The sequence below is a fragment of the Taeniopygia guttata genome, chromosome 35 (assembly GCF_048771995.1).
Source record: "Taeniopygia guttata chromosome 35, bTaeGut7.mat, whole genome shotgun sequence".
Taxonomy (NCBI): Eukaryota; Metazoa; Chordata; class Aves; order Passeriformes; family Estrildidae; genus Taeniopygia; species Taeniopygia guttata.
The window spans coordinates 3,824,857-3,848,838 of record NC_133060.1 but is presented as its reverse complement, the minus strand read 5'-3'; the positions used below and the strand labels follow the sequence as shown (position 1 = coordinate 3,848,838).

The following is a 23,982-nucleotide window of genomic DNA, read 5'->3' as shown; positions in this document are numbered from 1 at the left end:
TATCTTCCTCACAGCCTTCTCCATTCAGCCAAGGCTTGTGAATGACAAATTCTGTTTTGGGTGAAAAAATGAAGGTATGAGCTCATTGGGTTGGGGGTTCCTCCTACACAAATCCATCTCATATGTATCTATATGGTCATCTTGTGTACCTAAAAGCCTCAGAAACATGAACACTCAGCGTCAAAAGCCCTCACAGGAGTTCTGCCTTTCTAGTTGCCCCTTTCTGTTCGAGTTGTTTGACCCCATTCAGGCAGAGCATCCGTGTACAGGACTCCCACGGGATGTCCCTGCTCACTGTCCTGCCTCCAATTTTCCTCATTCTCCCAGTAATTTCCCACTGTCCCTTCAAACTTCAGTTCCCCCTACAGCTCAGTCTCAGGGTGTTCCCAACCTCCTCCCCGGCTCAGTACTGGGAACTCAGACCCTTCACACTCGGTTTGGAAGTGAAGAGATCCTCTTCTCCACCCTCTCACATGCCCTTCCTATCGCACCCCTAATCTCCAGGTTTCCCCAGAACTTGGTTTGGGGCTGCCACATACCTCCCATTAAATCTGGGGGTTTGATGTGCCGCTTTCACTGAGTTTTGTGGATTCCATATCCCTCCCACTCCGTTTATGGGTCCCAGACCAAACTTTCCACCTCTTTCTTATCGCCCTCAGATCGCAGCCCACCATTCCCCGTTCTGGGTGTGGGGAGGTCCTACCCCACCCTTTTCCCATCCAGCCCTCACTGCTTCCCATTGTCCCCCCGCCCTCCTTTCCCCCCATTCCACCTCCCGGTCACCCGAGAGCTCCGGGCCCACAGCCGGGGGTGCTCCCAGTGCCACCAGTGCAGTCCCAGTGCTCCCAGTGCCACCAGTGCAGCCCCAGTGCTACCAGTGCCACCAATGCGGCCCCAGTGCCACCAGTGCAGCCCCAGCTGTCTCATCCCAGTGCCACCAGTGCAGCCCCAGCTGTCCCATCCCAGTGCCACCAGCACGGCCCCAGCTGTCCATCCCAGTGCCACCAGTGCAGCCCCAGCTGTCCCATCCCAGTGCCACCAGCACAGCCCCCGCTGTCCCATCCCCAGCGCCGGGCGGTGCCGCCAGCCCCAAAGCAGCCGCGCTGTGCAGTGGGGGGGTGCCCAGAGCGGCCCTGGGAGCCCCAGTCTGGACCAGTCCGGACCAGTCCGGAGCAGCGCGGGCGGCATCGGCCGTGACCAGGCAGGGCTGGGCCCGGCCTGGGCGCCCCCCACCTCTCCCCTCCCCAAATTCCCCTGGCGGGGGGCGCTGGGGCCGAGGGGGCTGCAAGTGGGCAGCGCTGGGCACCGCTGCAGGTCTGCCTGGACACTGGGGAGTCACCACGGGCTGAGCGCTGCCGCAGGGCTGGGGCTGCAGCAGGGGACACACCCTGCTCCAGGGGGGATGTCCCGCAATCGGGGGGCCCCACAAGCCGGTTATAACCCCTCAGCCATCGGAGGAACCATGGGATCACCCCAACCCCCCCAAAATGAGGGCAGGGGGCCCCCGCAAGCCAGTTACAATCCTGAAAATTGGCAGAAAGCAGCAGGATCCTCTCCAAAATGGGGTCACCTCATCCTCCCATAATGAGGGGGCATCACTGCAGCCCCTGAGAAAAGCAGGGAGTCACCTCAGCTCCTGAAAATGAGCAGTATATTCCCAAAAGCCATGTGTAATGCCCCAAAACCAGCAGAAAGCAGCAGAGTCCTCCCCAGAATGGGCTCCTGTACAATTCCCTATGGAGCCCCCCTTCCATGTGCCAGAGCCACGTCTCCCCCCTCTCCCACCACCCCCTACTCAGGATTCTGGGTACCCCAAAAACTTGCTCAGGGTGGGGTTGTCAAAAAAATACCCTCAGGAATGGGGAATATCCCAAAATCTCTTCAGTAATGGCAGATACCCCAAAACCTCCACAGGTTTGGGGGACACGCTTGGAGACATAGTAACCCCATCCTTAACATCCCCTATCTTTTACTATAGTATTCCAGATCCCTTCCTGTTGGAAAGGATGGATAAATATAATTATTCACAATAGTACAGCCAGGATGAAAACAATCCCCCCTACTGGCTGGACAATACCCTTACCTACATATAGGTCCAAAGGCCAAATGGACTGTTGGATCTCACCCCAATGTATGGTTCATCCCATACCTGTAACCCTCCCTTGAAACATCAGGTGTCTGTGACCCCATTGGCCCAAGTCCTGTTCCAGCCCACCTTGAAGCCCCCTGATAAGGGGTCTCTGGGGGGCCAGACGCCCTCTTGGAATTCCCCCCTCTTAGATCTTCCACCCTCTCCTAGAGCATCCTCTCTACCCCTTGTACCCTCCTCCATCCCCTCAGGCCTTGCCACGTGCTGCATCTGGCAGCTCCAAGCGGGACCTTTCACCATCCCTAATAAACCTGATATTCTAAGAGCAACCAACAGAGATCTCGTCTCCATTCATTGAAGCCGTCCTGGAGCACAGCGCTCCCTACACCTTCCCACCCATCCCAAAATTCATTCCAGCCCCTAACCTGCATCCTACCACCCCCAATCCCAATCCCACCTTTCCCAATCCACATCCCACTCCATCCCAAACCCCAAACCCCCAGCCAACCCTCCCAATTCACATCCCACCTTTCCCACTCCCCACTCCACCCCTCCTAGGGGTTTTGAGGGTGCTGTGGGATCACATATCTGGAGAGCCATTTTGAGGTGGAATCATGCCCTTAAGAGGTGGGACTGAGCTATTTTAGGTTGGGATTGAGCCATTTTCAGTGGGATTGCGTCATTTTGATGTAACAGATTGATCCCTCTTGGATTTGGACTGAAAAACAATGGCAAAAACTCTCCCACATTTCTCAAATATCCCCCAGAACCCCACTATCTCAGTAAAATGGTGGCAGTTCAGAGGTTTTAATCATTTTTTCATCCCAACCTTAGGTGTTTTTAAGGGAAAACAAAAACTGAAAGAAAATCAAGGCCAAAATAAAAATATGATGTCAGCATCATGTGAGTGTCCATGGAGTTGGCTTGGGTGGGTGGAAGAGCCTTTTTTAGAGGGTCTCTACCTCATTGTGTTCAAAATTTCAGTCTTTGCTCCAGTCCATCACCATTTTGCTGTGCAAGACACCCATAGGCCAGAGAGAATTAAAATAGTGTAATTATTTAGGGTGGAAAAGACCATAAAGATCATCCAGTTATGCTTGACACCAGAGGAAGAAATTATTGGATGGAGCAGATAAGAGTTTTTTGGGCCTAAAGTCAACAAATCCACTCTTCCCAAAGAATTTCCAGCATCAGTCTGTGTCCCAGTGAATGTTTCTACCCCTGTGTTCGTCCAGGTGCCTATGGGGAACCAGGAGGATGTGGAGACCACAAGCCAGATGTCTTCCAGTGTGGATCGCCAGGAACATGGGTCATCAGGCCTCTGCCCAACATGGATCCCCCAATGCTCTTCCCACAGTTGCAGCACTTGTAGGGCTTCTCTTACCAGTGGGTCCGCTGGTGTGAGGTCAAGGCAGAACTCTGGGTGAAGCTCTTCCCACACTTCAAGCACCGGTAGGGCCTCTCCCCAGTGTGGACACGCCAGTGCTTGACTAGGTCAGAGCTACGGATGAAGCCCTTCCTACAATCCATGCAGCGGAAGGGCCTCTCCTCTGTGTGCACCCGTTGGTGCATGAGGACATCGGAGCTGGTCTGAAACCTCTTCCCACACTGGGGACACTCGTAGGGCCGTTCCCCGGTGTGGACACGCTGGTGGATGACAAGGCTGAAGCTGCGGTTGAAGCTCTTTCCGCATTCCGAGCAGCTGTATGGCCGTTCCCCAGTGTGCAGCCGGCGGTGGCTGATGAGATGGGAGCTCTGGATAAAGCCCTTCCCACATTCCAAGCAAATGTGCGGCCGTTCTCCAGTGTGGAAGCGCTGGTGGTATGTGAGGCTGGACCTCTTGCTGAATCTCTTTCTGCATTCCAAGCACTTGTAGGGGCGTTCCCCTGTGTGAAGGCGCTGGTGGACCAGCAGGTCAGAGCTCTGGCTGAAGCTCTTCCCACATTCCCCACATGTGTAGGGCCGTTCCCCAGTGTGGACCTTCTGGTGGCGGGTCAGGTGGGAGCTCCAGCTGAAGCTTTTCCCACATTCCAAGCACTTGTAGGGCTTCTCCCTGCCATGAAGCTGCTCATGGATCACCAGCTCCGAGCTCTGGCTGGAGCTCTGGCTGTCGTCCTGGCACAGGCTGGGTCTTTCCTCCTCAGAGCTCCCTGGGCTGGGTTTGGAGCTGCGCCTCATGGGGGATCTCTCAGGCTTTTCCTCCTTGTTGACTTCCTGCGCAGTGGAGCTGCTTAAAACAGCCACTTCCACAAGATTCTGACATGGGCATTTGTCTTCTCTGGTCTCTGTGTGCAGGTCATTCCCTGGGGGAGGAGGGGAGAAGGAGACAGAAGAAGGAGACAGAAGAAGGAATGACTGAGTCAAAGGAACAAGGAGAGGAGGGATTGAGGAGGAATAGGAAGGAAGAAGGAACAGGAACAGGGAGAGGAAGGAAGTGAGGAAGGCAGAAGAAGGAAGAAGGGGAGGAATGAAAAAGGAGGAGGAAGGCGAAGAAGGAATAAAGAAGGGGAAGAAAGAGAAACGAGAGGAAGGAATGAGGAAAAGGAAGTAAGAGGAAGGAACATGAAGAAAAAGGAGGAAGGAAAGACAGGAAAGAACATGGAAAAGAAGGAAGTAGGAACAAGGAGAGGAAGGAAAAAGAAAAGAGAGGGAGAAACAAGGAGAAGGGAGAAGGAAGGAGGAAGAAAGAAGGAGAGGAAAGAGATCTGCCTCTGTGTCAGAGGAAAGAGGAAGGACATTCCCCCCAAATTCATACCCAACAGGACAGCATTGGCAGCGGGCTTGTCCTGCAGCCAGGGGCAATGCTGGGCTGGGAGATGAGGCAGAAGAGGGAGGGAAAGGGGCAATGATTTCCTCCTCACCTGCCTGGATGTCCCAGAGCATCTTTCTCTTCCCTGCAGTCTCCTCTTCCATCTGGCCAAAGTTTGGGAATGATAAATTCTGGTTTTGGTGGAAAAAAACAAGATGTGAGTCTGCTGGATTGGAGATTCCTCCTGTCCAAGACCATCTCTAGAAGTCACTGGGCATCCTGTCTCTAAAAAAGCTCCCAAAACACTAAGACACAGTCCCCAAAACCCCAAGATTCAGCCACAAACCTCTCTAAAATAGAAAATTCAGCCCAAAAAATTTCAAACGGCCAAGATTTAGCCCAAAACCCAATAAAAATACCAAGATTAATCCCCCAAGAACTTCAAAATACCAAGATTCTGCCAGAGAAATCATATCTGCTTCAAGATGCTGGCCATTCCAGAGTTCCCCCCCACCCTGGGTTTCCCACTTTGGCGTTCCCTGAGGGAGCCCTCTCCAACCTATCCCCTTCCCCTGGCTGCCGGCGGTTCCCCTCTCTGGGTCCTCCGTTTCTGGCTCCCGAGGATACCCCTTCTCCAGGCTGCTCCCTCTCCCTGCGGCTGGGGATCCCCCAGCTCCGGCATCGCCTCTCCCGGGTTCCCCCCACACCTCGGCTCTTCTGAAGGGCCCCCAAAAGCGGTGTCCCACCCCCGGCAGCACCGGGCGATCGCCCCAGGGCGGGACAACAACGGAGCGACCCCGGCCGGTCAGAGCAGCCCCGCCGGGAGCCGGCACCGGGACCGCCCAAAAACACCCACCCACCCAAAAACACCCGCCCACCCAAAAACACCCGCCCAAAACCACCCACCCAAACACACCCGCCCAAACACAGCCGCCCAAAAACACCCACCCAAAAACACCCACCCACCCAAAAACACCCGCCCAAAACCACCCGCCCAAAACCACCCGCCCAAACACACCCACCCAAACACACCCACCCAAAAACACCCACCCACCCAAAAACACCCGCCCAAAACCACCCACCCAAAAACACCCGCCCAAAAACAAACACCCGCCCAAATACACCGCCCAAAAACACCCACCCACCCAAAAACACCCACCCAAAAGCACCCGCCCAAACACACCCGCCCAAAAACACCCACCCAAAAACACCCACCCAAAAACAAGCACCCACCTCCCGGGGACCCGCCGCTGTCCTCGCAAGGGGCATTTCCGGCTCAGTTTTGGATTCCCGGAAGATCCAAAGATCCCCCTCCCAGAAAAACTCTGCCAGGAACCCCCCGTGCTATCTGCGGCGAGCTCCCCCTCCCCCGTCACCTGCGGGATGCGGAGGGGGGGACCGATGCTCCCGGGCCGGACCGATGCTCCCGGGTCGGACCGACGCTCCCGGGTCGGGGGTGCCGCAGCTCCAACGAGTTTACAACGAGTTACAAAGGAGATTGTGGCTCCTCCTTTTCCTGCCCCTCCTCCTGCCCCTCTTCCCTTCCTCTTCTCCGCCTCCTCTATCCTCCTTCTCCTCCTGTGGCTACTTCTTTTTTTGCTGAATCCTTTCTCTTCCTCGTCGTCTTTTGCGTCCTCATCCCTCTTCTTCTTGTTCATCCCTTCTTCTCCTCCTCTTCCTCCTCCTCCTCCTCCCGGCGCCCTGGCTGTGTGCATAGACCGGGAAAAGAGAGGCTGGAGAGCAGCTGCGGGAAGGGACCTGAGGGTCCCGATCGGTGCCCATGTGGATCTGGGTCAGCAGTGCCCTCGCAGCCAGGAGGGCATCTGTGTGCTGGGTGCATCAGGGCCAGCATGTGCTGGCCTGGGCAGATGGGATGGCAGGAGAGGCTGCAGAGCTCTCAGCACCTCAGCCAGAGGGGAGCAGGACACCCAGGGAGCTCCTTTGGCCTTGGCCAAGCCCCTTCCCCCATGGCTGGGGCTGAGTCCTGGCTGAGCTGCAGCTGCTGCTGTGCCCTTGGCAGGGGCTGAGGCCGTGGGGCAGTGCCCAGAGCAGCCTGGCCTGAGCAGAGCTGTGGGGCCAGAGCCGGCTGGGCTGTGCTGGGGAGAGGCCCTTGGTGCTGCCCAGAGCTCAGGGCAGCTGGCAGAGCTTGCAGGGAGCTGGGCTGGGCTGGGAGAGCCTGGCACAGAAACCATCAGTGTCCATCTCAGCCTGGCTGAGCGGGCAGGGGCAGGACTCAGCCCAGGCCTTGTGGGGCAGGGCCAGCGCCTGGGCAAGGCATTGAAAACAGCAAGAGCCCGAGAGAGGAGGCTGCTCTGTGCCCTTGGGGCATGGACAGAGCAGGGAGGGGGCCCAGGACATTTGTCAGCGCCAGCCTCTGTCTGTGCCAGCCCTTGGCAGCCCTGGTTGCTGAGCCCAGCTCTGCCCTGGGCTGAGTTTGGCTGTGGCCCAGCTCCATCCTCCTGCGGGGCTCAGGGCCTGTTCCCAGCCATGGCCAGCCCTGGCCGGCCTCTCTGCTGGCCCAGAGGCCAGCAGAGCCCGGGGCAGGGCTGTCTGTGCAGCCCCACAGGTGCCACGGGCTCTGCAGGAGCTGGCAGAGGCTGCCCAGCAGGGAGGCCATGGGGCACAGAGCCCCAAGGCTGCCCAGGGCCCCACGGCACAGGGGCTGTGCCCAGCCGCAATGCTCCTGTCCTGGGCTGGGCTGCACAGGGGCTGTGGCACCATGGCTGGGCTGCACAGGGGCTGTGGCACCATGGCTGGGCTGCACAGGGGCTGTGGCACCATGGCTGGGCTGCACAGGGGCTGTGGGGACGTGTGAAGGGAGCAGGGCTGCGATGTCACAGGACACCTTACAAACCAGAGCCGTGAAGACGTTGGATAACTGCAAGGCCAGCAAAAGACAGGGAATTTCTGTGCATTGTTTGTGCTGTGCAGGGCTGTTTCAGAATAGGGAGGGGGCTTTAACACCAGCAAAGACTGATACTGATGTTGAGGGATAAAATGGCTTCTTTGCCTGAGTCTTTGCTGGAAAGGTCTCTCAGGTCTCTGCATTCGGTGAAGGGCTTCAAGGAGGAGGAAAGCATGTATTGGCAGGAACCTTGCTGAGGCGGGGTAGAGGTTAAAAGCAGAAGATTTGGCAAGGAAGAAAAAAATAAGAAAAAGTAATATTTTCACTCAGAGATGAGCTTGCAGCTGAAGGTGCTAATATTCAGTGGGAGAAATTTCACATATTGTGATTGCTTTGGGTTGTTTTCTGTCTGCTTTGAGAAGTGGAATTTCTGCAGAAGACAACAGGATGTTGTCAAAAAGTCCTAAAATGCATTTTTCACAGGTCTAGGCCTCCTGGTGAAAGGGAAGAGAGATAAGAAGCTCAGAGATTGCAAAATCACAGCCTTGTGAAGGAATATGCCTTTGATGGGCCATGTGGTATGTTATGGCAGGGGAACAGGCTTGGCATGCATGCTTTTTGCCCCTGTTAAGATGGAATAAGCTTAGGACTGTATCTGTCCCCATTTTTTTAGTGTGGCAATAGAATAAATTTACACTTCAGCTGTGTATTTTGGCTATCTTGGTTACTTGCATATATTCAGTTCACACACGCATTAAACTAATGAAAGAAGGACAAATGCTGGGATCAGCCTCTGCAGTGGCACCAGCTGGAGCTGCCTGGCTGGGAGCATCCCTGTGGGAAAGGACTTGGTGCACAAGGAGCTGGAGGCAGCCATATGCCCTGGCAGCAAGGAAGGCCAGGAGCACCCTGGGCTGTGTGACCAGGAGATTAAGGATGTGGGTTATCCAGGTTACTGTGCCTTGGCATTGGCTCCTCAACACAGGAGAGATGTCTGTATGTCTAAGCAGGTTTAGTGAAGGGCCTCCAAGGTGGGGCTGGAGCATCTTGCCAGTGAGGAGGCTGCAGAAACCGGACTTGGATTAGATCCAGCCACACCCACATTCCCTTCTGAAAAGTTTGGAAAGCCAGGGGGTCCTGGGTAGGTTTTGGAGGTGTTTGGGATAGTTTCTGTACTTTATATTTCAAAATAAGCTTCTCTAATAAACTTTGTTTGAAGCTCCCACTCTGCCCACAATGAGGGAAGCGCTGCAAGGGGACACTGGGTCACTGAGGACCAGTGATGAACACTGTGAGCATGGGAGGAACCACTGGGAGAAAGCACTGGGAGAACTGGGAACTCTGTAATGTCTCCCAGTTGCCTCAGTTCAGCTTCCCACTTTGAGTGGGGCTGTGTCTATCCCTGTGGTTTTAGAATATGCCTTCGAGCAGCAAGGGTTTGATTGACAGCTGGCATTTATTGGGGAGAGGAAAAGGGAGTGGGGGTGCTGAGGGCACTGCGGGGGTAGATGCTGGAGATCTCTAGGTGTGGGGTTGCTGGGGTTGTCCACGTGCAGGATGCTGGGTGACAGGGGTTTTGGGGATGGCCATGTGAGGGGCGCTGGGAGTGCTGGGTGTACTGGATATCCAGGTGCTGGTGGCTCTGTCTGTTGGTGCAGGGTGCTGGGAGTGCTGGTGGTGCTGAGTGGTGCAGCTCCTGTGGTTAGATGGAGATGCTGTTCTCCGTCTCCAGTGGGTTCAGGTAGTTGTATCTCAGCTCAGCCACTTGGTTCCTCTCCTCAATCCGGTCCCGGATCTCCTCCAGCCGCCCTTGGAAGGCCCGGATGAGCCGCCGGGGTTCCGCCTCTGTGAACCACTCTTCTGGGTATTGTCCCAGAAGCCTCTGGAGGGAGACAGCAACATGGACCCTTCAGCTCCAACCCCTTGGTGCTGTTCAGGGGTTCTGTGGCACCCTGGTAGGTGTGGAGCAATAGTGGCTGTCCCCCAAGCTTGGTGACACCAAAGGTGGTGACATCCACCCTTGTGGGCACCTCTTGCAGTTCCTGAGGCCCACACAGCTGCTTGGGGAGGCACATGCGGACTGTGGGGCCATACTCACCCTGTCCTTGAGTTGGGAGCTGAGAAGAATGAGGGCCACCAGGATGTTAGCAGTGGTGGACACCTCAGGAATGGTGTCGAGGAAGTGCTGGAGGAAGGCCCGGCCCTTCTCGCAGGGTGGTGGGTGGCGCATGGAGGACGGGGCGTTGGGGACAAAGGCCCCCAGATCATACTGCAGGGGGAAAGATCACTGCAGAGAACAGCCCCCCCCAAAACAGCAATGGGATGGGTAGGGACATCCTCCCAAAACAGCAAGGGGACAGGTGGGAACATTCTTTGTCACAGAGAGGGGGTAGATGGGAACATGTCAGCATGGCAAGGGAGATGGATGGGAACCCTAACCCAGTGGGGACCCATTGGATGGGGATGTAGGGTGAGGACATCCAACATGGAGATAGGATGGATGAGGACATCCTTCTGTTATGTAGAGAGGAGTGACATGGACATTGGTGCAGGATGGGGACATCCTTCCTGCACACAGAGGAGTGGGAGGGGGACATGTCCCCAGCATGGCTCACAGACACCTGGGGATATCCTCTGGCCCCCTGGCCCATGTCCCACCTGCCCATTGTTGACAGCCGCATGCTGCGCCGAGCAGGTGAACATCACCATGGTGAGGAACTTGATGAGCTCTGCCACTGTCTGCAGTGACGAGGGAATACCTGGGTGGGGGTGGGACAACCAAGAGCTTCAGGGACCTGCCTGTTCTTTGCCTCCCCTGGGGACATCCTGTGGCAGCCACAGGTGTGCTACCTGAGGAGGTCCTGCCCAGGAAGCCATTGGTGAAGATGTCCATCACCCAGGCCTGCAACTCGGTGTCGCCGCTCACCGCTGCATCCCCACCATAGTAGAATGTCACAATGCCGGTGACAAAGCTGCCATAGGATGAGGTGATTGTGAGATCCTGGGGCATGCCAGGACCACCCCATACCCTCCGAAACCAGTCTCACCTCTCAATGGCTTCCCAGAGGCTCATCCCATCATCTCGGTAGTGGTAGTTGGGGACGTCCGACATGCCACGTTGGCGGATGTCATCGGGGAGGCACAGGGATGTGTAGGTCACCTGCTCCAGGCCTCGCTGCACCACCAGCAGCAGCCCCTCATAGGTCACCCCAGAACCCTGGGAGGAGGGCCACCCATGGTTTGGGAGGCAGGAGGTGCCAGGCTTCAGTGTCCCCCAGTGTTCCCAGTATACCCCAGTACCCTGTACTGTTCCCAGGGTACAAGTACTCCAAGTACACACCCAGTGTTCCCCAGTGTCCTCCACACCATGTTCTCTAATGTTTCTCAGGTCTCTCATGCTTCCCAGTGCCCTCTAGTGCCCCCAGTACACTACAGTGCTCCCCAGCAATTCCAGTACACCCAGTGTTCCCAGTACACGCCAGTACTCCACATTGGTCCCAGTAGCACCCCAGTACCCCCCAGTGTTTCCAATGCCCCCAGGAGACCCCAGCACTGCCAAGACTCTAGTGCCCTCCAGTGCCCCAGTGGACTTCAGTAGACCCCCAGTGTCCCCAGTACACCCCTGTGCCTCCCAGTACCCCAGAGCATTCAGTGCCCCAGCAGAGCCCAGTGGTCCCAGTCCCCAGGGCTCACCTTGTCAATGAGGCCACCCTGGTTTATGAGGACACTGCGGGCCAAGGTGTTGATGTGCAGTGTGAAGTGGAAGTGGGGCATCAGGAGCTGAGGGAGGAACAAACACCTGGCAGGTGACTTGGGACCCCCTCATGGAGCTGGGGGGCTGGCAGGTGGGGCATACCTGCCTTCAGATCTGGGGGCGGGGAGCAGCAGGTAGCCCTGAGGGGGAGCTTTACCTTGAAGAAGGGGTGACAGGTGGGCAGGTGGCGCAGGGTGGCGATGGCAAAGACCTCCCCAAACAGGTGAGTCCTCAGCAGGTGGGTGAGGAGCTGATGGATGTAGAAGTCAGCGTTGCGCACCCAGGTCTTGGCCAACAGCCAGTCCCACTCGTCATCACTGGGCAGGAAGATGGGGCTGCAGGGTCCTGGTGTTTGGCTGAGCTGTTGGACACCACACAGTGGTCTAGGACCATTGCCACCCTCCTGATAGCAGCTTAGGGTGGGGACACCCTTACCTGGATGGCAATGGGGCGCAGGAGCCCATCGGTGCCTTGGTGAAGCAGGCAGAGCGGGGCCGCTATGTACTGCTGGCGCCCGTAAATGGTGTCGGTTGGGATGTCCTCCAGCAGCTTGTAGTCCACAATGAAAATCCGACCTTCTTGCAGCTCCTTGCCCAGGTCAGTGCCACCTCCCAGTGAGCCAGCGACCATCTCTGGTGTCACTGGGAATTTAAGCGGCAGCGTGGTGCAGCGACGGATGATGATGGGGTTGTTGCCATTGAGGAACTGGGAACCGAAGAAGTCATCTTCTTGCCAGTGCTTGGCCACATACTCAGGGACTAAGGGGATGGTCAGACATCAGCACCCACTTACCCATCCTCCAGGCACATCTTGTGAAGCCTTGAGTGATGCAAGGGGAAGGGCAGGGAACAACACACAAGGTACCCACCAATGTCCCTGCCCTGTGTCCGGGAGAAGATGGTGCGCATCTCATCCAGGCTGTTCCAGGAGCTGTGTCTCAGTAGGAACCCTGACAGAAAGTGGGAGGCCCCTCTACAGGGCAGAGGGGGGACCTCAGCACACTTCTTGCCTTGTCTGGCCCCTTTCCCTACCATCACCCACGTTCTCCATGGCCTCAGGGCACTGCTTACTGGAAGATGAGGAAACCAGTGAAGTTGGTGGCCCTGATGCGGGAGAACTGGATGTTGGAGTCCAACTCAAAGATGGAGTCCACGCTGAGGCAACGGGGCCAGCCCTGGGCGTAGTTCTTCCACCTGAGTGGGGGGGAAATGGGAGCAGACATCAGCACCACTGCTGACCAGCCCACCTGAACAAAGAAGATCTTGTTGTCCCCATGTCTCTGCTGTCACCGGTAAGCCTCCTGCCGTGCTGCCAGCTCCCGACGACGATGTTCCTTGAGGATCTGCAGCTTGTCGTCCACCAGCTTCTTCCCTAGAAAGAAGGGAGGTGTCAGAAGTCGGACCTTTGGCCGTCAGAGGAGGATGGGGGCAGGATGGGTCCTACCTGAGCCCTCTCGCACCTCCACCGTGGTGACCCCTTCCAGCCACTGGTAGCAGGGGAAGCGATACAGGGTGCCATTGGGGGCTGTCACCCGGACGTCCTTGCAGAACCAGGCATCCTCCAGGAAGAGCCGCCACTTATGCAGGCGGATGAGGACAATAGGGCCCAAGTCCTGCCCACAGTGCACAGACAGGCTCCTCTCCTGGAGAGGAGGAAATGGCTTTTGGGGTAATGGGCAGATGCCCTGTGGCAGCACTGGGGACATCAGCAGAGAAGGGGCTCAAAGCATCCACACTTGCTTCCATTGCCTCCAGGATCCTTATCCTCCATCATCCCCTCAAAGTCCTTTTTCTCCATCCTCCCAGAACACCACTCCTCCAATCCCCCCAGGACCACTACCCACCATCCTCCCCAGATTTTTTCCTCTAGACCCTGGAACCCCTTTCCTCCATCTCCCTCAAATCCCTTCTCACCATCCCCTTGCATCCCCAGGACAGTCCATGCAGCCCCTCATGTCCCCAGGACAGCTCTGCTACCATCCGTTGTGCCTTTTGTCCCTATCCCCATCCCCACCTTCCCTGGCAGGAACAAGAAGGAGACGGTGGTCTGGCGGCTTTCACCATTGCTGCCCACCAAGGTGATGGAGATGGAGTTGTTGGTCCCAGCTTCCACCATGTCACCTGTTGCCACTGTCACCTTGTAGGTGGCCATAGCAAGCTGCAGTGATCTCCTGGAGGTGCCTTCAGAGAGGAGTGAGGGGCTGTGGGGTGCAAGCCTGCTGTTTTGGGTGATTTGTGTGTCGCAACCCCCATGGCCGTTGTGTGAGTGGGTGATGGGTTCTTCCTTCTCAGGGAAGTGTTATCAGATCACCGCTACTGGCCCACGTTGAGCAATCTGATCTCAACTGATGTGGCCATGGGGACATTACCCAAGCTATAGCCCTGGGGATGGCTGTGGGGACATTACCCAAGTGATGGTCCTGTGGGTGGCTGTGGGGACATTACCCAAGTGGTGGCCCCAGGGGTGACCATGGGCACATTACCCAAGAAACCGTCCCACGTTCCTGGCTATGAGAACATGACCCAAGTGATGGCCCCAGGGGTGGTTTGAGCCAAAGGAGGGGTATTCACTGTGGGCCAGGAGCTTCACGTGCCCCCACCCCGGGTCTCCTCCATCATGAACATCCCCAGCTGCCATTGACAGGCAGGAAACTGCAGCCCCAATCATGGGCCTGGAGGCGGCTTTGGGGGCTCGGCCGCTGTGGAGCAGCACCGTCTGTGGTTCCAGTGCTGGGTCTGGGGGCACTCCTTGGGGGTGGTGAGGGGTGAGTGGGACCCCTGGCACCAGAACACCCCTGAAACAGCATTCCTGGGAGCTAGAACCTCAGAACAGCTATTGCCCGAAACCGTGACCCCCCTGAGCCCCACATTCCTGTACGCTGAGACCCCCCCCTGCACCCCACTGCCTGGCCCTGGCACCACTCTCCATCCTCCCAGCCATCCCACTTCTCCCAGCCCCCAGCCTCTCCCTTTCCCTTGAATCTGGCATGCCGTGCCCATTCCCCAGTCCCCAAACCCTCCTTTCCTCAACACCGGTAATGCCCTGAACCCTGCTCCCCAGAGACCTCACCTCTCCCCACCCTTATCCCCACTTTTCCTTACCTGGGACCCCCCTGAATTGCAATTCCCAGCACCAGGAACCCTGAACCAGAATTCAAGAGCACCAAGATTGCCTGATACACCGTTCCTTGCACAGAACAACCCTGAACCCCCTTTCCTGGCCACTCCATCTCTCCAGCCTCCAGACCCTTCTTTTCCTTCATCCTGGGACCCCCTGCACCCCCATTCCTGCCTTTCTCCTTTCCTTAACACTGGGGACTCCCTTAGCTGCCCTTCCCAGCTGTCCCGGCTCTCTCTCACCCATGACTCACCTTTGCACGACACCCCTTGAACCTCCCATCCTACTTCTCCTAATCCCTGTACACCCTATTTCCTCGACCTTGGCACTGCTCTGAATCCTCTTTCCTGTGCACTGGACCCATCCCCCTGCACCCCCAGCCCCGGTACTGACAACCCCTGCACCAACTTCTCCACAGTGGGTCCCCCTGACCGCTCCTATATGTCACCGGGATCCCTATCCTGCACCTTATCCTCCACTAATACCCCCCTTCACTCCCTTTCCTGGCCATCCCATTGTCACGAGTCCCCAGCCTTCCCCTTTTCCTTGACTCTGGGACCTGGATCCCCGTTCCTGCCTTTCCCAGCCTCCAGACCCCCTGTTCTTTCACACTGAGAACCTCCAGGTCATCCATTCCTGGCTAACCTGGGTCTCCCCACCCTGTGACTCCCCTTTCCTTGAAACTGGGGAATACTGGACAACCTTTCCTGGGCACAAGAACACCCTGGAATCCCCTCTACAAGATCCTGCACCCCCTTGTGAGAAACAATGCTCATTTTTAAAATTTTAAAGGTTTATTAAACCTTAACAAAACACAACAAAGGACTGAGTAAGGAAAAAGGACAACACTAAGAGCATACGATTATCTCCCATGTGCTCCTGTACAGAACACCCTTCCCTATTCCCTGTGCGCTCCCTCCTTCCGCGAGTCTTCCACAGCCCAGGCTGTCTGCTGGCGGCGATATCGACAGGGGAAGGGGACTATGGGGGGAACAGAAGATGCCTAGACAACAAATCACAATAACATAATTATACATTGATAACATATACATAATATTCATATCTTAATTGCAAGAGCAAACTATTGTGTTACTCATCTATAACACCCTTGAAACCATCTTCCCAGCAACGCATACACTATGCACCCCCTTATCCTGCACCAATCGCCCTTGGCACCCTCTTTCCCAAGCATCCAAACGCTCCCCACCCGCAGCCTCCGCTTTCCTTGGCTCCTCCTGAGTCCCTGTGTTCCCTCAGTTCCCCATCCCCAGCCCCCCTTTTCCTTGGCTCTGGGACCCCCAGACCTCCTAAGTCCCTGTGTTCCCCCAGTTCCCCACTCCCTGCCCTCGCTGGGGTGAGGCTGGGAATGTGGAATGTGGGAATTTGGGAGAGGAATTCAGAACTGCAGAGCACCGGGATGGGGTTTCTCCTTCCCCTCCTCACCATCCCGTGCTTCCCAGAGCCAGAATCTGGCTGGAATTTCAAGGTGGTGTTGGGTCACTGTGTCTGTCATCACTGCCAGCATCATCGTCCTAATCGGAGCTGGTGTCCGGGTGACACCCTGAGTCGTGTTGGAAAGGCAGCACCAGGAGCATTCAGAGGATCTCTCACCTTAGGTGCTGGTCCTACTTCAGGTTTTCTATCCTTGTTTAAACCCTATGAATTGCCAGCCCAGCCCCACAGATCCCATCCCTGCCCCATGAATCCTCATCACAGCCCAACAGATCCCATCCCATTCCCACAGACCCCTGTCAGAGACTGAAATACGACTTAAACATTTTCATGAAGGACTTTTGCCTATTGTAGCAAAACTATTACAAAAGCTGCGGTGACAACCACCACACCCCGAACAGGCCTCCTGACTTAAGCCCTGCGGCAGTTCACTCATGAAGATAAGATAAAGTACCAATTTAGGGCTGAAGACATTCACAGAGCACAAGCTTAACACCTTCAGGGTGCAGATCACAGCCCCAGAGCTAAAAGCTGCCAGACTCGAACAGGCCCTAGCACCACAGTGATATAAGGAACTTAAAATTAAATTTATAATTTGCTGTACAGTCAAGTATGTTAAAAACAGACAGTTCTTGCTTCACCACAAGAGGACTTTGCTTATTTGCTACCATAAACAAGACTTTGTGTATTTGTTTAAAACTGATAAGCAGGAAAAAAACTGGATCTGTAGTTTGGACTATGGCCAGAAGCCTTGGAAAACAGCCGGCTACCCAGAGAGCATGCACAAAGACCAGGTTCATCCAACGCACACCCCGAGAAAGACTGCTTTTACCCCATTTACTTTGAGACATTAATTTGGAAGAATTAAGAATTTTAGGAAGTTAAGATGAAAGTTAAATTAGATGTTGCTGACTCAGCGGAAGTAGATAAATGGGCTTTGTTCATAGTTAACAGTAGCTGGATCTTAGATAAGATATCCAGGATCTATTAACTCATTGCTTGCCAACTTTATGTTTGGGTAGCTGTGCTTATAATGAAAAACAGAATGTGATAAACAGATTTCAAGGACACAAAACAGTTACAGACTTCCCATACTTTAGGAATCCATTAAGCACAGGAAAACGGCAAGGATTCATTTGTCACGTGTGCATTAGAAAAGTAGAAACGAGGAAGACTTATTTTACTTCTTCATTTTGGAGACCCCTCCCCAAAATGGACCCCCGACTCATTTCAGGGAGCAGAACTACACATGCTTAATAGCCTTTCTGCCAATTAGCATATGAAGCGGAGCAGAGGAATTGACAGGGATATGAATTTGCATTCAAATTTTGTGTATTCAAGATTTCTGTAAATAAAAAGGCTTTCCAATACCTGAAATGAACATGGTGTATGCCTTTATTAATGTTCAGCTCTTTATTAAAAAGATCAGCTGGGCAGGGGACGTGACACAGAGCTCACCCCCACTATTGTAGCTTTTTCCAGATGGCCAAAGGGAGAAGGTGTGCAGAGCGTGTCCCTGAAGCCTTTGTGGCACACTGCTAGCTGAAGGGGTAAAGTCTGTAGTTCAAGTTCCGATCAGCAACTTCCCCTCATACTTTCCTCCTGGCACACTGGTAGCTGAAGGATGAGGGGATGTGCAGAGCCTGCTGCCGAAGTCCAGCAGCAGCTGGCCAGTCTCCTTCCATTCTGGTAACACCAGGAAGAGTTCCCACAGCCCAGTCCAGTCCAGTCCTCTGCAGGCTCTGGTGACAGGTCAAAGATCGATTAGGGACGTGGTTCACTTTTCCCCAGCCAGTGCACCCATCCAGCCCCCTCTACTGTGCCCAGCCTTCCCTTTAAGGGGTGTTTTCATCCCCAAAACCCCCTCCTATGATTCCTTGGGTTTCCCTAGTTTGCATCCTAGCCCTAGAATGGCAGTGTGGGTGGGGGTGTAGGTGATCTCCAGGAGCAATTAGCTAATTAACATTTCAATGTCAGTACTTAGCTCAAGCCCGCAGTGTCCCAGTACTGCCATGGGAACCAGCAAGGCTGTTTTGTTCATAACAATACCTGTGATTTTTACAGTGCGCGTTGGGGAATTATCCCATCTACTGCCCGGCCGTTATAATAAACATACACTTTCTAACTTTCAACTGTAAAAAGTTTTTGTCCATCTCAGTTAGATATCGAGATCGATATTCATATTTTAGTAAATCAACTTCATCTGACGACCCCCACCCAAGACCACCAGAAGATAGTACAGCAAGCACAGAACGATAAGAAGTTGATTACCATACAGAGAGGGGGTAGGTGGGGTTAGGCTATGAATATGTATAGGCGATGTTGAAATCTTCACAAATATATATGAGCTTAAGGGTATATAAACACATCCTACAAGGGGAGTGACAACCTTTTTGGGGTCCCCCCATGCCACGTCCAGCCCCTGCATCCCCCCGATGATGCTGTGCGACCCCATATCCCCCACGCTGTCCTGGCCACAGCATCCCCCAAGAGGATCTTGGGGACTGTCCCCACGTCCCTTCCGCCCCATCCCCCAAGTACATCCACTGTTGCACCTGCGCTTGGTCCCCATTCCTGTTGTGGCTTCCCCATGTGACCAGGTGTGAGAGACACTCCGAAATTTCCTTCACTTGCCTCACAATTGTCGCAAGGACCCTGAAGACCCCCGACAGGAGTTCCAGCTGGGCTGAGGTGGATGTGGACACTTGCCAAGTGACTGTTTGCAGGTGTGCTTGCTGTATTTCTACAGAACACTGCATTTGAACAGGTTGTGACAAGCGGTGGCTTGTCCCTGCATGCCAGCACCTGCTTCACAGACCAAGGGGTCTCTTCACAATGGCCCATCAGTCTTCCCCACCTTCTGGCCAGATGCCACTGCCTTTGGCTAAAGACTATATAAACTGTAACTTTTTGGCATGAATTTGGGTAACCCCCATGCAGGAGGGCGAATCCATGTGGCTGGACCATTGAGGGTCTCGTCTCAGATGGTGGTAGCTATTCCCCTTTCCCCTCTTTTCTATTTATTTCCTTTTCTGTCCCCTCTATTGCATTTGCTGTTGGTACCACAATAAAGGTGCATTTGTTGTGATCAAACTGATGGTTCCCTGCCGTTTGCCTTTTTGCACTTTTGGGATTGGTTAATGAACCATCACGGCACCCCACATGAGCGGATCATGACACCAGGCAGGAGTTTCAGTCACCCCTTCACCTCCTCGGGAGGTGATGCCGGGAGGTGATGCCGCTGTTCCTGCTGGGGACACGCTGGTGACACCTGTGGGACACTGCAGGTCACCTCTCAAAGAGACTGCGGGGTCATGGTGGCTCCTGGAATCCCTCTGAAATGACAGCTGCAGGGCCTGGGATGCTGCAGGTGCCAGTTTGGGGGCTGGGTGCTCGTTTTGGGGGGGGTGCAGGTGGGGGGGTGGTTGGCGTCTCCAGGGTGGCTCCCAAATTCCACTCCCATTACCCCAAAGTCACCCTCAGCGCGTGCCTCAGATTCCCCCTTGCTCTGCACGGACCACCCAGAGCTGATGTCCTGAAATTGGATTTATTTTGAGGGGTTTTGGGGTTGGGGCTACTGTGGGCTGGTAGGCCAGGGTGTGGCTGGGCTGGTGGTCATCTGGGCTGGGGCTGTCCAGGCTGAGGGGCTGCAGACCAGAGTCCAGTTGTGATCCATGGGTCTGGTGTTCATCTGGACCAATGTCCAGCTCGATGCATCAGACCAACATCTGCTGGACCAGTGTCCATCCAGACTGGACTGGTGTCCATCTGGACCACTTTCCAACCTCTCCTGCCTCTATCCAGCCCAGGCTTCCTGGCTGGAGCCGCTCCTCACTGCAGAGTGGAGAAGACACACAGTCAGTCACAAGATGACCCTAAACCCCTTCCCACCAACCCCACCAGGCCACCCACCCGGAGCCCCAGTGCCACCGGTGTCCCCTGGAAGCTGGGCCAGCTCTGGATCTCCTGGAAGAGGGCATTGCCGGGGCAGTCGGTGCGGACGAGCTGGCGGTGGCCGCGGAGGGTGAAGCCTGGCCGGATGTGTCCAGAGCGGACAGCGCAGGGCAGGAGCTCATCCCGCACAAGGGCCAGCGTGTCAGGGTCCGGCAGCGTGCCCGTGAAGTTCCCGATGATGCCAACGCCAAAGCCTCGGGTGTTGTAGCCCTTGGTGTGGGCACCCACCCAGTGCCACCCCCGTCCCTCGTACAGGTACCCATCCGAGCCCACCACGAAGCTGCAAGGACACGATGGCAGTGAGGGGACAGTGGGGGACAACGGTGGGGACTGCAAAGGGACAGGGGTGGGGATTACAAGAGGACAGTGGTGGGGACAATGGGGGGATAGTGGTGGGGACTGCAAAGGGACAGGGGTGGGGGCAGTGAGTGGACAGTGATGGGGACAATGCGGGGACAATGGTGGGGGCTATGGGAGCTTATGGGGACAGAAGGGGAAATGGAAATGGGGACTGTGGGTCAGCAGGGATGGGGACTGTGAGGGGGCAGTGATGGGGACTGGAAAGGGACAGGGATGGGGACTGTGGGGGTAATGAAGACAGTGTGGGGACAAGGATGGGGACTGGGAAGGGACAGTGGCGGGGACTGCAAGGGGACAATGGTGGGGACTGCAAGGGGACAGTGGTGAGGACCATGGAGGGGCAGTTATGGGGACCATGAAGGGGCAGTGGTAGAGACTGTGGGGGGACAATGGTGGGGGCCATGGGGGGCCAATGGTGGGGGCAGGGGGGGACAGTGTTGGGGACTGTGAGGGGACAATGACATGGACTGCTAGGGGACAGTGATGGGGACCACAGGGGATGACAGTGACCATGGGGGTTGACAGGGACCATGGGGAGACAATGACCAGCCCTATGGGGGATGACAGGAACCAGTGGAGGTGACAGTGCCCAGAGGGGTACAATGACAGGATCCAGGGGGGTGATAGGGATTGAGGGGATGACAGTGCCCACAGGGGTACAATGACAGTCCCATGGGAGGTGACAGGGACTATGGGAGTGACAATGGCCACTGGGGGAGTGACAGGGACTGTGGTGGATGACAAGGACTGAAGGAGATGATGGAAACTACAGAGGATGACATGGCCCATGGAAGGTGGGAACCAAAGGAGGTGGCAGTCCCCACAGAGGTACAATGACTGCTCCCACAGGGGCTGCCAGGGCCCGTGGCAGGTGCCATTGCCCCGGGGAGGTGGCAGTGACCTGTAGCCAATGTCATCCCAGCCGCGGGTGTCCTGGTGGAAGCGCTGCATGTTTCTCATGTCGCGGGCGCAGGCACCGAAGGTCCGGCAGGGCTGCGATGGCTCCAGGGTGTGGTGCAGGAACACTGAGCCCAGCGGGGGCTGCAGCAGGGCCGGGCTGCCCCGGTAGGGACGGGCACCCCACAGGCAGCGCGGCACAATGGCTGGGCACTCTGTGGGGACAACAGGGGGGAGGTGTCCCCTGAGATCTTGGGGACATGGCAGAGGCCATGGGGGGACATGGGGCTTGATGGGGACACAGAAGAGTCCACAAAGGGACAAGGGGCTCTATGGGCCCCTGGGGACATGGCATAGGCCATATGGGGACAAGGAGCTCCTTGGGGACATGGTAGAGTCCACCAGGGGATGAGGGACTTGACAGGTCCTTGGGAACATAGCAGAGGCCACGTGGGGACATAAGGCTTGAAGGGGACACAGTAAAGTCCACTAGGGGACAAGGGGCTGGATATGTCCCTGTATAACCATTGGGGATATGGCAGAGGCCGTGTGGGGACAAGGGGCTTGATAAGTACTTGGGGTCATGGCAGAGCCTGTGTGGAGATACAGGGAGTCATAATATTTGTCTGGAAGGTGACAATGCCCATTTAGGGGGTAACAATCCCTGTTTGAGAGGTGACACCCCCATTTGGGGGTAACGATCCCTGTCTGGGAGGTAACAACTACTGTTTAGGGGGTGACAACTCCGTTTGGGGGGGACAATGCCCATTTGAGCAGTGACAATCTGTATTTGGGAGGTCACAAAGCCCATTCGTGAGGTGGCAATCCCTGTTTAGGGGATGACAGCCCCTGTCTGGGAGGTGTCAACCCCATTTAGGAGATGCCACCCCACCCGTACCCACGTAGCGCTCGCTGAACTCCCGCGCCGCCCTACGAGCCACGGCCACCACCTCCTGTGTCCCCACGTCCCTCAGGAGCTCCGAGGTGGGTGACAGCGTCCTCAGCAGCTCCAAAACTGCTGCCACCTCCTTCTCCAGTTGTCCCTGTCCCACCAGTGCCCGAAAAGCTCGGCGCCGGTAACTGCTGGGGGGTCTCCCCACTTCTGAGCCATTCCGAGTCCCGTAGTAGCCCCGAAGCAGTTCGGCCACCGAGAGGGGTCCCCGGGCCAGCTGTGCCCCCAGGACCGCCCCATCCATGGCCCCGATGGCCACAGGGTCGGGGACAGGGGACGGGGGACCCCTCAGGGTGTAATTCTGGGGGTTCTCCACGTCGTCCCAGCAGCCGCCGGGTCCCAGCGCGGTGGCGTTGTTGTCACCTCCCTGCACCAGCAGGAAGGATGTCCCCAAAGCCTCGGTGATGGTGACAGCCAAGAGGGGGTCGGCGGGCGGGTTGAGGGTGGGGAGGGGTCGCCCAAACCCGCCAGATCTCAGCCCCGCCTCGATGCCGGCCAGGAGGGGACCGAGCGCCACCGTGGAGCCGTCGGGGGCCAGCACCGCCCCCAGCTCCGGTGTCGCCGGGTCGTGGCGGAGGAGCTCGGTCAGGAGCTGCCACTGGCCCGGGGTGAGAGCCGGGGGGCGTCCGGGGTGCCCGGGGGGCTCGCCCAGCACCGCCCGGCACCCCGGGGTGCTGCAGACCCCCAGCCCCCTCCCCAAGGCCGCGGCGGTGCCGGGGGAGCCGCCCCGGGCCGGGGACTCGAGGGCGTCCAGGATGTCGAGCACCGAGTCCATGTGGCGTGGGGGCACAACTGGGGACACGGCTAGGGACGTGCCTAGGGGAACAGGGGGTAGGGGTGAGGGGGTTAAGGGGTGGGGAGGGGGTTGGAGGAGGGGGAGGCACTCAAAAATGTGCCACAAGCAAGGGGAGGGCACCCCAAACAGGGGAGAAAGGACCCAAACCAGGGGGAAAGAACCCAAAATAGGGCTAAAGGACACAAAAGAGGTGGAAAGGACTCAAAGAAGGGGGAAGGACTCAAAATAGGAGGAAAGGACCCGAAATAAGGGGGAAAGGATCCAAAAGAGGGAGAAAGGATCCAAACCAGGGAAAGGACCCAAAATAGGGGGGAACGGACCCAAAATAGGGGGGAACAGACCCAAAAGAGAGAGGAACAACACAAAATCAGAGGAAAAAAGGTGTCCTGGGATGTTGTGGGATGTCATGGTGTGTCCTTACCTCTGCCGGGGTGGGCGCAGACACTCAGTGCCAGGAGCAGCCACGGAAACATCCTGCAGGACATGGCGACACCTTGAGGGACACGGGGACACCCTGTGGGCCAGGGGGCCACCCTGCAGGACTGGGGACACCCTGTGGGACTCAGGAACCTCCTGCAGGACACGGCCCCAGGGCCTCGGGGACTTTGACCCCACAGGGACACATGGGAGAGGGACAGGGACACATGGGGGGGATGGGGACACACGGGGAGGAGGGGACACAACACCAGCAGGACACACATCAGGGACAATGTTGCCACACCTGTGGGGATGCTGCCACTATGAGATGTCAGCGCATGAAGCGATCAGGATGTGTCAGGGGACACTGTCACCAGGCCATGGGACCCCCTGGGTGATACTCACCCTTGTGCTGTCCCCAGCCTGTTCCTAGCGGCCGCTGGGGTCCCCTGGGTGCAGTGGCTCTGGGACACCCTGATGGCTGTCACCTGCATCCGGGCCACTTGTCACCAGCTGAACAAGTTCCCTGTCCCGCTCTAGTGGGTAGTGACATTCAGCTGGGACACCATGGTGGTGACTGTGGGGACATGGTGGCAGGAA

General features: G+C 56.5%; 3 protein-coding genes across 3 annotated transcripts; all 3 read right to left on the bottom strand.

Annotated features, from left to right (window-relative positions):
- Window positions 1-2,880: 2,880 nt before the first annotated feature.
- LOC115493103 (uncharacterized) lies at window positions 2,881-6,511 on the bottom strand. The gene is made up of 3 exons (XM_041712677.2): window positions 6,215-6,511; window positions 4,951-5,029; window positions 2,881-4,392 (listed from the first exon to the last, which is right to left on the bottom strand). The coding sequence occupies exons 1-3, from the start codon at window positions 6,494-6,496 to the stop codon at window positions 3,470-3,472; spliced, it is 1,284 nt and encodes a 427-aa protein (XP_041568611.2). The 5' UTR covers window positions 6,497-6,511; the 3' UTR covers window positions 2,881-3,469.
- A 2,828-nt stretch (window positions 6,512-9,339) lies between these two features.
- Window positions 9,340-13,726, bottom strand: LOC115493074 (hydroperoxide isomerase ALOXE3). The gene is made up of 13 exons (XM_032745552.3): window positions 13,451-13,726; window positions 12,881-13,079; window positions 12,727-12,808; window positions 12,508-12,630; window positions 12,306-12,409; window positions 11,873-12,195; window positions 11,595-11,798; window positions 11,377-11,463; window positions 10,731-10,900; window positions 10,534-10,655; window positions 10,342-10,442; window positions 9,782-9,952; window positions 9,340-9,565 (listed from the first exon to the last, which is right to left on the bottom strand). Exons 1-13 carry the CDS (start codon window positions 13,586-13,588, stop codon window positions 9,386-9,388), a joined length of 2,004 nt encoding a protein of 667 aa, XP_032601443.3. The 5' UTR covers window positions 13,589-13,726; the 3' UTR covers window positions 9,340-9,385.
- A 5,808-nt stretch (window positions 13,727-19,534) lies between these two features.
- PGLYRP2 (peptidoglycan recognition protein 2) lies at window positions 19,535-23,589 on the bottom strand. Its single transcript, XM_032745553.3, has 5 exons — window positions 23,387-23,589; window positions 22,116-22,985; window positions 21,222-21,432; window positions 19,919-20,240; window positions 19,535-19,840 (listed from the first exon to the last, which is right to left on the bottom strand). Exons 1-5 carry the CDS (start codon window positions 23,448-23,450, stop codon window positions 19,838-19,840), a joined length of 1,470 nt encoding a protein of 489 aa, XP_032601444.3. The 5' UTR covers window positions 23,451-23,589; the 3' UTR covers window positions 19,535-19,837.
- Between the last annotated feature and the right edge of the window lie 393 nt (window positions 23,590-23,982).

Bases quoted from the DNA above. Each gene is read 5' to 3' on its own strand.
- LOC115493074 (XM_032745552.3), bottom strand. From the start codon at position 13,588: ATGGCCACCTACAAGGTGACAGTGGCAACAGGTGACATGGTGGAAGCT. The intron at 12,410-12,507 runs GTAAGCAGTGCC...TCTGCCCTGTAG, and splicing joins ACTGGTTTCCTCATCTTCCA to AGGGGCCTCCCACTTTCTGT. The intron at 11,464-11,594 runs GTAAAGCTCCCC...TTCCTCCCTCAG, and splicing joins CCTGTCACCCCTTCTTCAAG to CTCCTGATGCCCCACTTCCA.
- PGLYRP2 (XM_032745553.3), bottom strand. From the start codon at position 23,450: ATGTCCTGCAGGATGTTTCCGTGGCTGCTCCTGGCACTGAGTGTCTGC. The intron at 22,986-23,386 runs GTAAGGACACAC...CTGTTCCCCTAG, and splicing joins CTGCGCCCACCCCGGCAGAG to GCACGTCCCTAGCCGTGTCC. The intron at 20,241-21,221 runs GTCACTGCCACC...GTGTCCTTGCAG, and splicing joins TGGGATGACATTGGCTACAG to CTTCGTGGTGGGCTCGGATG.
- LOC115493103 (XM_041712677.2), bottom strand. From the start codon at position 6,496: ATGAACAAGAAGAAGAGGGATGAGGACGCAAAAGACGACGAGGAAGAG. The intron at 5,030-6,214 runs GTGACGGGGGAG...CACCAAAACCAG, and splicing joins CCCCCCTCCGCATCCCGCAG to AATTTATCATTCCCAAACTT. The intron at 4,393-4,950 runs GTGAGGAGGAAA...CTCCTCCCCCAG, and splicing joins GCTCTGGGACATCCAGGCAG to GGAATGACCTGCACACAGAG.